The 15,411-nt window shown below is 37.3% G+C and overlaps 1 protein-coding gene across 2 annotated transcripts in view; it reads right to left on the reverse strand.

Annotated features, from left to right (window-relative positions):
• The window catches only part of ETV4 (ETS variant transcription factor 4), a 69,797-nt gene extending 54,892 nt beyond the window's left edge, over window positions 1-14,905 (reverse strand). Inside the window, exons 1-4 of one of the 2 annotated variants that reach the window (XM_063960106.1) lie at window positions 14,662-14,905; window positions 13,774-13,866; window positions 13,495-13,585; window positions 12,638-12,685 (exon numbers count right to left, since the gene is read on the reverse strand). In XM_063960106.1, coding sequence (XP_063816176.1) covers window positions 12,638-12,685; window positions 13,495-13,585; window positions 13,774-13,830 — 196 coding nt within the window. In that variant the 5' untranslated portion in view covers window positions 13,831-13,866; window positions 14,662-14,905. Of the gene's footprint in view, window positions 1-12,637; window positions 12,686-13,494; window positions 13,586-13,773; window positions 13,867-14,254; window positions 14,354-14,661 lie in introns of those variants that run through there. The other variant, XM_063960107.1, reaches the window with a different exon arrangement.
• Between the last annotated feature and the right edge of the window lie 506 nt (window positions 14,906-15,411).

The following is a 15,411-nucleotide window of genomic DNA, read 5'->3' on the forward strand; positions in this document are numbered from 1 at the left end:
AGTGTCTTTAGGATATGGGCTAAATAACTAATTAAAAGGTGATTCATAGTCTTGGTATGGAAAGCAGCTAAGAAATCAGGTGAGGTTATTATTGGGCTTGATAAAAGTGCTAAAGGGTGGGAGGGTTGTACTGATCAACTAGCATCTAAACCAATAAGACTACGGTTCTTAAAGTCTTTATTACTGGCACATAGCTTCCAACTGTATGATGTGTAGCCAGACTGGCTCCTAAATTCTACATCATTTTGCCCACGCCAGGTCTGAGGTTTATAACAGCAGGTAGAAGGAGGAGAGCAGACTGGGTGGCCAAGGCGTTTGAGAGATTTTTTTTTTTTATGTGCTGCTAAAATGAAAGCAATGCCTTCAGGGCCCTCATTACTCCACTCAAATCTCAAAATGCAAAAAAAATAAAAAAAAAATGGCATAATATGGAAAATGTAAAAGAAATATTTTATTTGCTAAAAGATCGCAAGACACTACAGTCTTTGTCTACGTCATGAAAAATACACAGGGATTAAAAAAAACTAAAAAAAACAAACAAGCACAACAACATCTTCACGCTCCAAGAAACAAGCAAACACTAAAATGTTAATTTAAAAAGGTAAAAAGCAAATAAATTTAGTTTTGCAATTTCTTATGGTCAAATAACCTTTGACTACTTCAAAGTGGCCTTGAGGATAACAGGAAAGAATGATGTACAGTGAAGGAGGTCTAATGTTATAGAGAGAAAGATAAAAGTAAAAACACTCACAAAAAAATAGAAATATAAAAATCTGGTTTGGTTAAACAAACAGAGAAACCAAGGGTGCATTAAGAGGTGTCAAGCACAGTTAATTTTGGTACAACTCTCTGGTTCCGATGTTGCATCTCTGTTTCAATGTAAACCTGTTTTTATAGTTCATGAATACAACTGGGACTATGATGGTGACTTCATGCTACTGTGTGATGCAACCGGGGTAGTGGAACAGGTACGCTCCAAAATTGCCAATGTTTAATCTCATCAGTAGGATTCCTACCATGACTTATAGGGGGTGAATTCAATTGTTTTTCTCCCTTTCTGCCACTAGATGGTGCCCCATGGAGCGATTCAATTGTTGCCCCTTTCTGGCGTGTATCCTTAGGTGTGAGCTGCAATGTGTGAAGACTATGAGGTTTGGGCACTCAAACTGGAGGCTGAGTGCCCTAACCAGGACTTTAGATGGGTTTAGCTGCTTTGCACAGCTAAACCGAGTACTAATGGGCACACAAAAAACTGAATTCCCACATATAGAGAAGTCCTCCCACAATATTTTGCTAATTTTATCTACAGAATCTGAAATAGAAAGTCAAAGTAGGATTTGGCCCACAAAATATTGAATAACATGTACATCTTTCATTGCTAAGTGAGAAATGTATCAAATTTTCTAAAGAGGACAAAGGGAGAAGTTGCCCATAGCTACCAATTAGCTTCCACTATCATTTTATAGACCGCACTTGAAAAATGATAGCTACGAGCTTGAAAATGCTGAATGATTACTATGGCCAACTTCTGTTTAGAATGTTTATTACATCTCCCACTTAGTAATGAAAAACAGAAATAATTCCATGTTTCTTAAGCTGGGTACACGGTAAGATTTTGGCTTTGTTAAGATAATGTAGGCTATTTCTCTTGAAATTCCCCGAGCTCCTGAACAGACAAAATAGTGCATACACATGGTAAGATATAGCATAAGATTTAGCACAATAGATTTAGCATAAGATGTAGCATAAGATATGGCTTATCACTTTATTGTGACACAAATTAGATACAATAAAATGTTAATATACACACGGCACAATGTGCACTAGATAGTGTACTATCTAGCTAAAATTGAGCTGAATGTTCATCCGACATAGAACATCTGATACGACACACGGGAGCGCGCACCACACCAGCCAGGCATCACCAGCATTAAGTATAGTGGGCATACAGAAATATCAGTTTAAAGTGATGCTTTTCATCAGAAAGCATTGGCAATCTTGTTAGGATCAATGGGAACATGATTGGTTCATATTACAGGCAAACCCCTCACAAAAACTCACAAAAATGTTGGCCTCTGCCAAAAATATCAACTATTGCCTAACTAAGATGTGAAGGCGATCAGTATGCTGCAATAGCAACACACATCATCAAAACAATTCTGGTAGTGTTAAACGGGTGGGAAACCACAACATCAATAGAGATGGGCTACTGGACTCAGGTTTGACTTCAGCACATCCTTGATTTTCAAGCTTCATGTCAGTTCTCGACAACCTTATGAATAGCTAGAAGCTGGCCTCGCATGGCATAATATGTTAGTCAAGTACCAAAACACCCATTGGTGAGGTGTGGGTCATTCAGGATAATCCAGATTCCAGCTCTTTTATGCCACTACAGCCACATGAAACATTTCAGAGAGCACATAAATTTACAGGGAAAGAATCACAGATCATGTGCACACTGAGCCAGGGGTGAGCAGAAAGTTGTTTAACATCCTTTTAAACTCCTTTCCAAATTGTCTTTTTCCATAAGCAAAAGCCAGAAATCCTTTTACTATTAACTACAGCTTAATGTGTCCTGTTTTTCAGAAATGCTGATGTTGGACTTGATTTTTTAACAAGTAGAACTGTATAAACAAGGCAATTCTGCCCAAAAAACTTCCATTACCCTGATGTTTCCAAATAGGAAACAGAGAAATAAACGTCTGCTAAGGTCCTCAGAAACATATTAAAATAAAAGCACCTGCAGTGCTGTCATTGCACACTGGAAAGGCAGTCAGACCTCAGCCATAATGGTACAGAAGACCTGGCACATTAATCCAAGGATTGGCAACAGGGTTTGGTCACTGTAAAGTTCAGAAACTTGCGTCCTTAGCTGCAATAACCACAACATATGCACAATAACTTATCATGTTTTAAGTTAGAATATTCAGCAGGACATTGGACCAATTAATACTGGTGGATTAGGACAAAATGGAAATTTGTTCTGCTTGTGTCAAGTCCTTTCGACACCCACTTGTCATTCTAGTGATTTGGTTATCTTAATCATTAGACAGGTAATAAATGCAACTAAAAAGTGGCAGTCTACAGATAAATATCTCCCCTGAAAAGATCCTGCTGGCTACAGGAACTAGACATTATTTTATTCACCAATACTTAAGGATTTTGAGTTCTGCTAAACTAAAATATTGCATTTGTTTGGACTTCGGAGACAATAAGATTAGCAAATTGCGCAGGACTAATTTATGTATAAACTTGTGGGCACAGGAGCATAATCAGTCTACATGAGATTAGATCCGAACTTGAGGAATTTAAAAAAGTGGGGTGAAATAATAATCATACTGTCAGAAGGTTACTAAAAAAAGTTTGTGGACTCTCCAATCTCTGTAGTGGGACAGAGGACTTTGCATTTGAAAAAAATGCCCTGTTTAGAGGAAGAATGATGCAATCTGAGGAACCAAGTTTGCATGTGCCAAGGCATAATTACATAAACTCAGGACTCAAAAACGTAGCTACGGCTGCTGCCAAGAAGTAACCACAAACATGAAGGCATTTCCAATTTAGATCTACTTTAAAAGGAAAAACACAAACAAAGAAAACAGAGTAAAAATACTCTCTCTCTCTGAATAAATATATATATATATATATATATATATATATATATATATATAAAATCATTCATCATGTCAGGTGATTTTCAGCAGAGGTCACACATACAGGACAGGTCACGAGATGCCACCTAAGACTCTCTCCTTGTGACTATAATAGCGGTGCTATATAGCCGTGATATGCCAAATGTCATGCAGTGAGTGGATCAGTATGGCAGATGAAACCACTTACTGTAAAATACACACTGTAAACTCCAATGTGCATGTTACCTTAACCTTAATATGGTGACATTTATGGGAATATATTCTCTGCACAAAAAATGTTATTTAAATATGTATGTGGCAAGTTGGGTAAGATCATATCGAGTAATCACAGCAAGTCTCAGTAATTTGTTTCTTCCATATTCTGCAAACTTTTAATAAAAATGATCTTAACTTATAATTAGATCTGTAGAAATGCTAGCACATGATAGTTCAAATGAGCAAATTGCCACTTGGTAAAGCAATCTTGCATGCTGCAACTCTGATGGACAACTGGTCATGTTAGGCAGCTTTTGGGCCAAAAACATTCAACCAATTTTGAAAAACATTTAACTGGGATCTATGTTGGTCAAATTGAACCTTTTAGAATCTGGCAAAATAGCCATATACATGTATTCTGAAATTTGACAGACTCTTAATCTCATGGTCAGGCTAAACACCAAGCATTGTCCAAAGTTTTATGTAATATAAACACGAGAACAGATGAACATTGATAAACATTCTAAACAATATTATATTTCTAAAGCACTTAATTTCTAAATAAATGATACAGTTTGTCTAGCAACAACGTTTGTTCCAAACTGCCATATAACTTAAATCCTGCATTCTACTGTAGCCCAAATGAAAAACATTGTCATTGGCCACATGTTATAAACAAAATACTTTCGCTTTTGGCCAAATCAGCCAACGATCACCTTCAATTGTGACAATAGGGGGCAGCTGAGCAAGGAAGTAAGGTTGGGTAAGCACAATTATTTGCACTTCAAAGAGTGTGTCACTTGTGGACCCAAGAAGTGAGTCTGCTATTGTCCCTTCATCACCTAGTGCTTCCTGTTTTCTGCAGCTTAAGACCTCCACTACAGTCCTAAGGGTTTGCTCAAGCTCTTACGCAGGCCAAAGGCCCAACCAAATGGCTTGGAGACAGCAGATCAAAGGATTTTAGTAAATACTCGCAAAAAGGGAGCAGAATAAATGACAGTATGACATCATAAGACAACTACTTTTATGTTATTACAAATGATACAGTCGGCAGGCATTTGCAAGATTTTTTAACCTGAGCATATGCATTATAGAAATTGGCCAACTTAAGTCTCTATTTGGCTTGGTGAAACCAAAACAATCTGAGGAGAACAAAAGAACTACAATACAGTATTAACTTAATTGTTGATAAAACATGAAAGATGTAGGTGGATCAGATATTGTTCATAGACTATTTCATACTTATTAGGCATCACTTGCAAACAAAAACCATACCCATCCTAGTGACATGGGATTAATTTGCACCTGACAGTTTTAAAAGGATCACTGAATCTAAAATACAACACACTATATTTATAAAATAAAAAAACAAAAACAAACTCTAAGTCTGTTCAAGGATACTGTATCCAGTCTCTGGCTGGTAACCAAACACCAACTTCAACTTACAGTAGCTACACAGCAAATGTAAATATAATGTCTAACATCTTAAATGGGTTTTATATTCTGGTTACATTTTGAGTAACTCTTCTCTTCCATATTTTACCCCAGTAGGGGCCCCGCAACTGGAAACCCCATCATTAGCTGTATTTAGCATGATCCCTGCACTTGCTTATAGCCAGGATATCTGCTTATCTATAGCAGGAGAGATCCAATGCGGCATTGGTATGAAAGCTGGCTGCTGACTGGACGATTTGGTGCACTAACCAATCGGACATAATCATCATCATCTTTTATTTACATTGCACCATAAGGTTTCTACAGGGCCTAACAGATATATATATATATATATATATATCCATTGTAGAAGAGCCGCACTCACATGTCGTTAATAATCACAGTTGCTGGGGTGCAAAATCCAGGAACAGGTCCTATCAGAACAAAGTTCCACGATACATCTGCACAAATAAGGATGCACTCAGACTTCTCCAGGGTGAAATTGATAGATTTTAATCCAGACAGCACATACTCACAAACAGAAGGTCAACGTTTCGGCTCACAGCAGAGCCTTTGTCAAGACCAGATTACCAGGTTGCCATCTCCCTAGTTTGTGAGTATGTGCTGTCTGGATTAAAATCTATCAATTTCACCCTGGAGAAGTCTGGTGAGTGCATCCTTATTTGTGCACATTAGATAGATATATCTATATATATATATATATATATAGATATATCTATATATAGAGATATATATATATATATATATATAGAGATATATATATATATATATATATATATATATATATATATATATACACATACATACATACACACACACACACACACACACACACACACACACACACATCAAATTGTAGGGGGTCCCATTGGAGGTGCCCCTGCCATACTAAAATGCAGAAGGGAGGCGACTTACTAGATAGCTATTCAGAAAGTAGTAGACATCTTTGGAGTCAGTCATACATTTATATATTACCAGTTGTGTTATATGGCTTGCGTTTTAAGTTCTGTTGTTCTTTAAAACCAAAAACAAAATGTGTATTCCTGAGCTACACAAACAATATCCTAGCAATAAATACTTGGTTATAAGAGGCCAGTTATATACACAAGACTAGAGTAATAATAACACCCACATATCGGTCATGCAACTTATAAAAAATAAATTTGTTAGAAAAACTATAGCGATCTGCTAAAACATTTTGCTTCCAAAGATGGTTAAAGCCAACACTGCAATATAGTTCTATATGAACACCAACAATGCTGTAAGCTTATGGCCAAGTCAGCAGCAGACAGCTGTGTGGAGATCAAAATATTGCTAGCTACACCATTAAACACATCTAAGTAAGACAGACAAATCCGTACAGCAGTCTGCTCTTATGTAGTTCACCTTGATCTTTAGCCTGTCGCTATATACACATATGTACCTGTTATAAGTCAGTATCCCGGCAATATCATAACATGTATCACGTGCCTCCTCTGTCAGCAAGGGTAATGCAGATCTCACAGCAGATAAAGCCAATCTTAAATCAACATTACAATCTCTGGCTCTGCCACTTCCCATATCTATGCATACACTTGTAAATGAAGATTTTCTGAACTGGAACTTCAAAGGTTCCAATTAAACAACAAATGTAAAAAACTATGGGAGACCCGGCAATACTTAACATGAGGTGTTACATGTGAGCGCTTTCTGCGACTGACCACCTCATGTATAACCATTGATAATGCAGCTTACAGAGGCCACAATGCATCACTACAATCAAGATAATTTAGGCCTTGTGCTTATGACCTGCAGATGACATTACCAATACAATGCAATTATTTGGGAAACCAAATTTCATAAGGGATGATAAAATCACAAAACCGTTTGTAGAAAAACACTTTCGTAAATAAGTCACTGAATTCCCAAATCGACAGTCTTCATACACTATTCAATATTTTATTCTTCTTGTACGTCTCTAAGGTATACTTTACACACTATCATAGCAACAGGGACAATGCACACATATCGGTATTACCAAACATATTGTCACAATGAGCTAGTTATCTAATGTGGCAGTTGTGCATTCGGATAGGCCAGTGTCTTACAATAACATTATGTTTGAAGATTACAGCCATCTAAAGGCAACCTTCAGCTCTACAGTCATTGTGGAACTACAAGTCCCAAGTCAGGCAAAGGCAGTTAGGGCATTGCTGCACTTGTACAACAGCCGAGAGCCTTGGGTTGCCTATCAAGTGAATTTAATGATGCAAGTTATCTGCTGCTTTGCTAAAGGGTTAAGCAAAGCAAAGAGCAAGAAGAAAAGGGTTTGTTTTTTCTTTCTATACCTGGGTAGTATTTACTATCCTCCTGCAAGTATCTTTGGGGGAATATGACGGATTCTGTATACTCATACCAGCTAGTCTTAATACCTCATTGACCAAATAATTGCAAAACCGGAATACATCAGGAAATTAAAACTAAAGAAAGTGACAGAATAGTACAAATACTGAACAAAGGAAAAACAACACCTAGTAGTAACCCTTTTTCATAATTATATAATAAAAATGTATACAATGAGGTAACAAAATGCTAAACAAGGGTTGCTATAAATAATTTAACATTATATTGCTGAGCTGACAGACCCAAGACCTGAAGTTAGCACTTCTCTGAAGAACAACCTAAAAATACAATATACACGTAAAAATTAACTAGAACCAACAATTCCAGTAAATATGAGATTGACAATATGCTAAAATTATTGCTTTTGTAATTAAACTATATAGACACTGACTGTAAACTCATTTTTAACACAACTTTTTACACTAAATAAACAGATCTTCATAGCGGTCATATACAGCAATTATACCAAGAGCGGTACCTCAGGCTTTATTCAGTCAGGTTACTCTGAATGACTCTCACTGTTCTAGATCATTTGCAATGATAGCAGGGACACAGAAATGCTGCAGTCTTACAAACATTTTAATAAAGAACTTTAGCGAAACCTGTAAAAATATATTTTCTAGAACAAAAGTAATTTCAACATAAGACACAACCACTACAAACAAACACAAAAAAAATACTTTGAAAAAACCTTTAATTGCACTCAAGAAACATGGTCCTTCTAATTGGGTAGTTACTGATACAAATACTTTTGAAAGCTTACAATTGAAATCAAATTAGTTAGCCAATAAAATGTATTGCTTGAACTCACACATACACACAATGACATTCTTCAAATGTTTATCTATACAAATATATTGCTATGGTAAAAGTGACATATCAAAAGCAACAGATCATACAAAACATAATATAAACCTACCGGTGATATCAAACCAGATGGAAACAGGGGCTCTTAGTGATTTTGTTATGCCGATATTAAAGAGCATGGCGCCGGTTACATCAGAATTGGTAAAAACAGCAGTCCTTTGAGGAAGACGCAGGAGGCTCATGTCCCAGTGTTCAGGGACTTGTAGTGCCAACCACTAATATTAATCTTATCCATCCTTACATGTAGTGCATAGAGAGACTTGCATGCTCACCTGCATTAAAGTGTCAGTCCATTGCCTGATTGTATAATAACCCAGCGACAGTATGTAAACCCTGACATACCACTGATCCAATTGTTTTAAAGCAAAACTCATTAGACCTCAATGTTCATTAGTCTATTAACCTCTTCATGGATTTGAGAGACAGAACACTCCAACTCTATGCAAGTCATTATGAGCCACAGAGAGAGAGATGGTTATTGCTGTGGAAGGACATCGAGTACTAATGCATAAATTCCAGGTCTTCAGAGGACTGGACAAGTACCAAAACCGAGAACACAATTGGGTCCGTCTCCCTTCCCCCCCTCCCCATTTTTTTTATCCTTTATTAAATTTTACTCCCTTTCCCTAGATCCTATAATTTAATATTTTATTGACAGTCTCATATTTTGGTTAATTTCATTCAAACCAGACAGAGGCTATAGACCATAATCATATTACAAGATCTTCTTTCAAAGCTTAAAGATAAACTCCTGCAATATTATAAACACCCATAACATTACTATAATTTAAAATTATTTTTCAAATTCTTTACCAGATACTACAAAAATTGGAAGGCAAAAACTAAGAAATTCCTAACATAAAAGATGTTTAAAAGCCATAGGAATTGTAACCAAAGGCACCTGTTAACTACACATTCATGGAGTACCAGATTAACAGAGCAGCCACGGTCACCCCGGCACCCCACACATAACGTTCATGGGGGGAGAGCACAGCAGTGTTTTTAACACATTTGTGGTACTGGGAGAATTTACACATTATACTTTCTAAAAACACTGACAGCATACCCTACTGACAATTTTATTGGTAGGGGCTCCCACAAGTAAGATGTGGGAGACACCTTAATCCTGCCCTGCATAGTCATTGTACTGCCTGAACCAATACTAACCTATCCACATGTGTAACTAGTTCATAGTAGATTGATATGCTTAGTTACCAGCACACACAATGGGGGTAATTCCAAGTTGATCGCAGCAGGATTTTTTTTAGCAATTGGGCAAAACCATGTGCACTGCAGGGGAGGCAGATATAACATGTGCAGAGAGAGTTAGATTTGGGTGGGGTGTGTTCAATCTGCAATCTAATTTGCAGTGTAAAAATAAAGCAGCCAGTATTTACCTTGCACAGAAACAAAATAACCCACCCAAATCTAACTCTTTCTGCACGTTATATCTGCCTCCCCTGCAGTGCACATGGTTTTGCCCAATTGCTAAAAAAAATCCTGCTGCGATCAACTTGGAATTACCTCCAATATGTCTAAAGGCCTGGAATGGCACATCAAACTTAATAGTACTTCCTTTCTGGCAAACACATTTAAAAGCATATTGCAAAAAAAAAAAAAAAAAAACTCTTGAAAGCCTTAATACACATTCACAAATCCATTAAAATCCAATGCATGTTTACTCACGAAGGGCCAAATGAAATAATGTAGGTTTTTGAAAGTGCAGAGATTTAGGAACAATTTAAAACGGCAATGTTTATTAAGGCAAAAGCAACTTGTTTTTGCTTTAGTAAACATTGCAGCTTTAAATCTGACTGCTATCTTGTCAAAATCTCAGCACTTTAAAAACAGCTACCTATTACATTTGGCCCAAAAAGGTCTTATTTCAGGTCTACAAATCCTACATCAATTTAGGCCAACTAGATACCACCATAAAATACACGCTACACAATTTTTTTTTTCATGAATCGAGCCAACTGTAGATATAATTCACTATTCACAAATGAAGACATTACAATTCATAGAAAATTTACAGTTCCTACTTCAACCTTACAAAAGAAATGTGCAGTTAATGACATGCCCCCACTGTCATTCGTCAGTGCTTGATCAACTGTACCCACTACTAAGTAGAACCACAAAATCACCTCTTTTGTGCTATATAGTACATAATCCAGCAAGTAAAACCCCTTACAGCTACTAAAAACAAACTAGGTGTATTATTCCCATACAATAAACGTCTTAACGTCAGTTACACAATGGGGGTAGCCATATTGAAGACTGAACCTATTTGCGAGAAATAAGGTATGAATTCACTAGGAACTGAAAAAAGTGAGACACTTTGGGAATTGATAATCTGCATCCTCTTGAATAAAGTGGTCAATCCCCACTAGGTGTAGTATTTGCTATTCTACAATTCTGTTGGAACAGCAATGTACCAATCAAACTCTAAATCATAAAAATGAATAAAGGTTCAGTGTGAGATGCACTTGCTGAACCGGCAATATTTTTTACATGAAAATACAGATCATTATATGCATATTCTTGGGTATTACCTCAAAAAAAGTAATAAAACTGGAGCATTTTAACACTTTACATTTGAAAATTGATAATAAATTGAATTATACATGAGTGGTGATCATGTAAACAGTTGTAGCCATGGTCACCAAGTCACACCGGAAATACAGAAACAATTTACTATATGGCAAACCACCAAACACTTTTCCGAATCCTCAAATATATTCTTGACCAAACCCTACTCCCAATAACAGAGAGAACAGAAAACGGAAACTACGCACGTGTCTAATACGCAGAGTTAAAAGCACAGTATATAAAACCAGTTAAAGATGCTACCATCCACCAACACCTTTACGAACCAGTATTCTCTGTAAATGATGCAATATACATGCAAAGCCTTCATTATTTTTGACACATACAAGATTACTCCTTTATAAAGCAAAATTATAAGCAATAATATTCCATTTTGGCTAAGGTACAAGTTATAAACCTAGAGAAATCAGTGTGGACCACAAGTTATAAACCGATTTACTCCACATCACAATGGTCCAAAATTTTCTGTAGACATGTAACCCTTGTGTTCATTTCCTATGTTAATGTACTCCATATGCTATTGCTTAACTGTTTATATATATATATATATATATATATATATATATATATATATATATATATATATTGCATACAAATTCTTAAAAAAGCAAAAAAGAATCAAAATCTGCTATTAGCAAATTAATCATCCCCTGGCCACTTATAAAATTAGTTTGACAGGCACATGGAAAGGGTTGGGGCAGCTGCAAAAATCAGGAATATGGGAAGCATTTTACATCCTGCTGATCTCAGAAACATTTAAGAAGTTGGAACTGGGTGTTCTAAATTTAAATTGACAGCGGGGACTCTATATCGGCTGGGAAGACACAGCAAGTCAAATCCCGCAGTCCTTTTCGGATTGTCAGCTCTTGTGAACAACGTCTCTCCAATTAGATACATCAGTCTGACTAAAACTGCAGCAATGCAAAACAGGTTGAGGTGGTTTGATAAAACTGAAAATCATTCCAATTCATATCACCTTATAGACTGCTCACATAAAATAAGTAAAATATGTTTTGGGGAATTTAGGATGTGATTAATTTATTTGCCTGTCAAACTAGCATTAGGAGTAATATTATATTATATATATGAAAAGGATATAAGGCAAGCTGCTTTCCATAGACCACACACTGAATATTTAAACTCATGTTTAACTCTTGCACAACCAACAGCTTTGAAAACACTAGACTGATAGAGAAAAGAAAAGACACACTGCAGAAACAACATGAATAAAAATACACATCACTTTGAACAGGGGGTTATGGGGGGTGTGGAATGGGCCGACAGCCAGATCCTATTCATAAGCAAATAACAGCACAATTGTTTTATTCATAATCTCGAAGTCAAACAAGTCCCAAAACGTTGGCAGAAAAGAAAATATCATTCATCTGTGGAGCAGGCTAAAATAAATACAGGGAGACGAGAAATATACAGATGGTCTGACCATAGAAGTGGTATAAAATAATTGGAAGTTAAATGCTTACCTTCTGTTAACCAGGCTTCTTGGAATTGGCTTAAATCTTGGAAGAGATCTGGAATAAGCAAAGATGTGTGACTTTAGACTAGAGCATAGTTTTCATCAAATGTTAGCATTATAATGCAGACACTCCCTTTACAGTGTTTACTCTCATATGCTACCGTCCCTAGGAATGTTTAATACCCAGAGATCTTCTAACACCCTCCCTATCTACATATAAAAAGGTATGCACCTCTTTTGCAGCTGGTACTATAGAAAGCACAAATCCTCCCAAATACTTTTGACAAAGGTGTACATAATATGTAAAAGAATCCTAGCAGTGGAAGAGGCCTGAAAATATAAGAAAATGTTGCTTTCCATAGGAATAGTGAATATATATGTAATAATCTCTGCAGCATTTCCTGAGATATACAATACAGGAATTCACAAAACATATATAAATCAACAAACCCGATTCAAGTCTCGAAAAAGTTTCTTAAGCAGTAACATTCATAAGTGTTGCATCCAAGCCATGTCTAGAGCACCACATTTTTTTTTTTTTTTTTTTAAAGTGATTTTGTTTAAGATTCATTTTAGAGGCATTACAAATGGCATGGCAAGAAATATTTACAAAAATCCTGAATTACATGAAAAAAAAAGAAAATGGCAAGAACAGATTATTATAAAACAGCTATTGCTTTAAAAATAAAATGTTTCTTGCACGTAATATTTAAAGATGTAAAAATATAAAACCCTGACAACTGACTGTTTACCAGGTACATTCTTATTCACAATAATTCTATAACAATAGGTTTCGGCTGACATGCAAATATTTATTTACTTTGTGTTCCTGACAAAAGACAAATAGGTAAATGTTGACGTTACCTTCAGATTCTTGGGGTGGGAGATCTGTATCCATTAATTTTCTCTTGATAGCCATACAATATCGGTCTACATCTCCATGCCCTTGAGTATTCTATCCAAAAAAAGATTGTGAACGTCACATAAAAATATACATATAGGTGTACGAAGCACAACATGAGGTTGTGTAATCTGTCCTAGTAATTCAAGAGAGGAAACAAGATCATCCTGAAAACATTACAGAAAAGTTGTTGCGGAGACAACTCAGAATCAGCAGCAGGAGAAAACCACAAGAAGACTCACATTTGTCAGAGTATAAGGCACTTGCTGATCCAGGTAACCTCTCATCCTATGGTCCATTTGTTAACTGTGTGTTGTCATGGAGGACTGTGCAGTCTGCAAGGACAGGATGGAGGAGGGGGAGAGAGGGGAATGAATGGAGAGCACAAACATGCATACATAATGAGACCCATTCACAAAAATGCACACATGAGGGGGAGGGGGAGCAGAAGAGAGTGGGGTGTCTAGTTCAGAAAAGCTGGGGCCAATTAGCCATGGATTTAAACCAATAGAACGGTATACAGAGGCCAGATCCGAAACTACCCACATACACACACATTCCCCAGCTGAAGAAGCATAAGTACAGTAAAATCGCTGCAGCACAACGGTTCTTCCTACAGAAAGTTTCCAATTCATGATTACTTAAAATAAGGACCTGCATGTTGCAAAATAGTATTGTTTAACGAAAATAAGAAGAAATGTTGAAAAGTACATTTGAGTATACCCTAAGTTTCTTGCTTCTAAAGAGAGCTGTTATTTTCTAGACTGTCTGCACAGAACATATGGCTGCAAGTCGCGCCCACCACCCCACTCTCCTTCCTCCTCCTCCCACTGTAGGGTGACCACAGCCACAGCGCGTTAGCAGAAGGGCAATAGAACCCATGGAACAAAACACCACGCTGCTTGCAGCTGGAAGCACAACCGGATCGGATTTCTAATTGCCATTGCTACACTGTATACATATCGAGGGCAAACCACATTAAAAAGTGAGATTCATACGGGATAAAAGTGCCAGGACTTTACAACGCTTCGTGTTTATTTTCAAGGGCGTATTCACCACGAGTGCCCGTTCAAAGATAAAACGCACAAGGTCAGGGAATAAGTTTATATAAACAGCCCCAGATCCCTCACCTTAATTTTCTAGGTGCTGCAGAAAGGTCTCAGTGGCTGTGATTTGCAGCAGGAGCGGAGTCACCAGAGGGGAGGGAATGGAGCCCTGCAGACCCAGATTTAAAGTGCTGATTTGAAAGGACTTGTTTTTCTCGCAGCTCAGACAGTTGTTTGCCCAGGGGAGCCAGCGATTGGTGAATTTCCTCTTTCATGCTCTCAGATTTCCCCTTCTCTCTCTTTTGTTTCATTGAGTTTTTTTGTGAATGAAAGCCAGCCTGAGACTTGTGAGCCAATGGCCGGGCTGGCCTTACGCCCCGCCCAGCCAATAGAAGGAGGGGAGTGTCCGGCAGCCAATCAGGGGCGGGGCTGGCCAGAGTTCCATTGAGAACTCTGGCACTCATTCATAAATCGGAGAGGGAGAACAGAGCGAGCTTCATTCATGGAGGAGAGGAGGAGGAGGTGGAGAGGGGGGAGCTGGGAGCTGGGAGCGGGACAGGCAGGAATCCATGCAAAGCATGTACAGTACACATACACAGTACACTTACATGTAAGCAGCATTTGCAGCAGATTTACAAGCCAGGGAGTAAAGAAAGCAAACACATACTGTAACAAGCACGTTTCTATATAGACAGTTATGTTAGAAAGCAATGCAGAAAGGTGAACTATGTTCATTTACATTACTCAGGAAGAAAAAAAAAAACGAATTCAGCTCCTCTTTACCTTACAGGTAACATTGCTTTCTCCTTAACCCTTTCCAACTAATGTCACATC

This window comes from Pseudophryne corroboree, chromosome 3 (assembly GCF_028390025.1).
Source record: "Pseudophryne corroboree isolate aPseCor3 chromosome 3, aPseCor3.hap2, whole genome shotgun sequence".
In the NCBI taxonomy this organism is placed as follows: Eukaryota; Metazoa; Chordata; class Amphibia; order Anura; family Myobatrachidae; genus Pseudophryne; species Pseudophryne corroboree.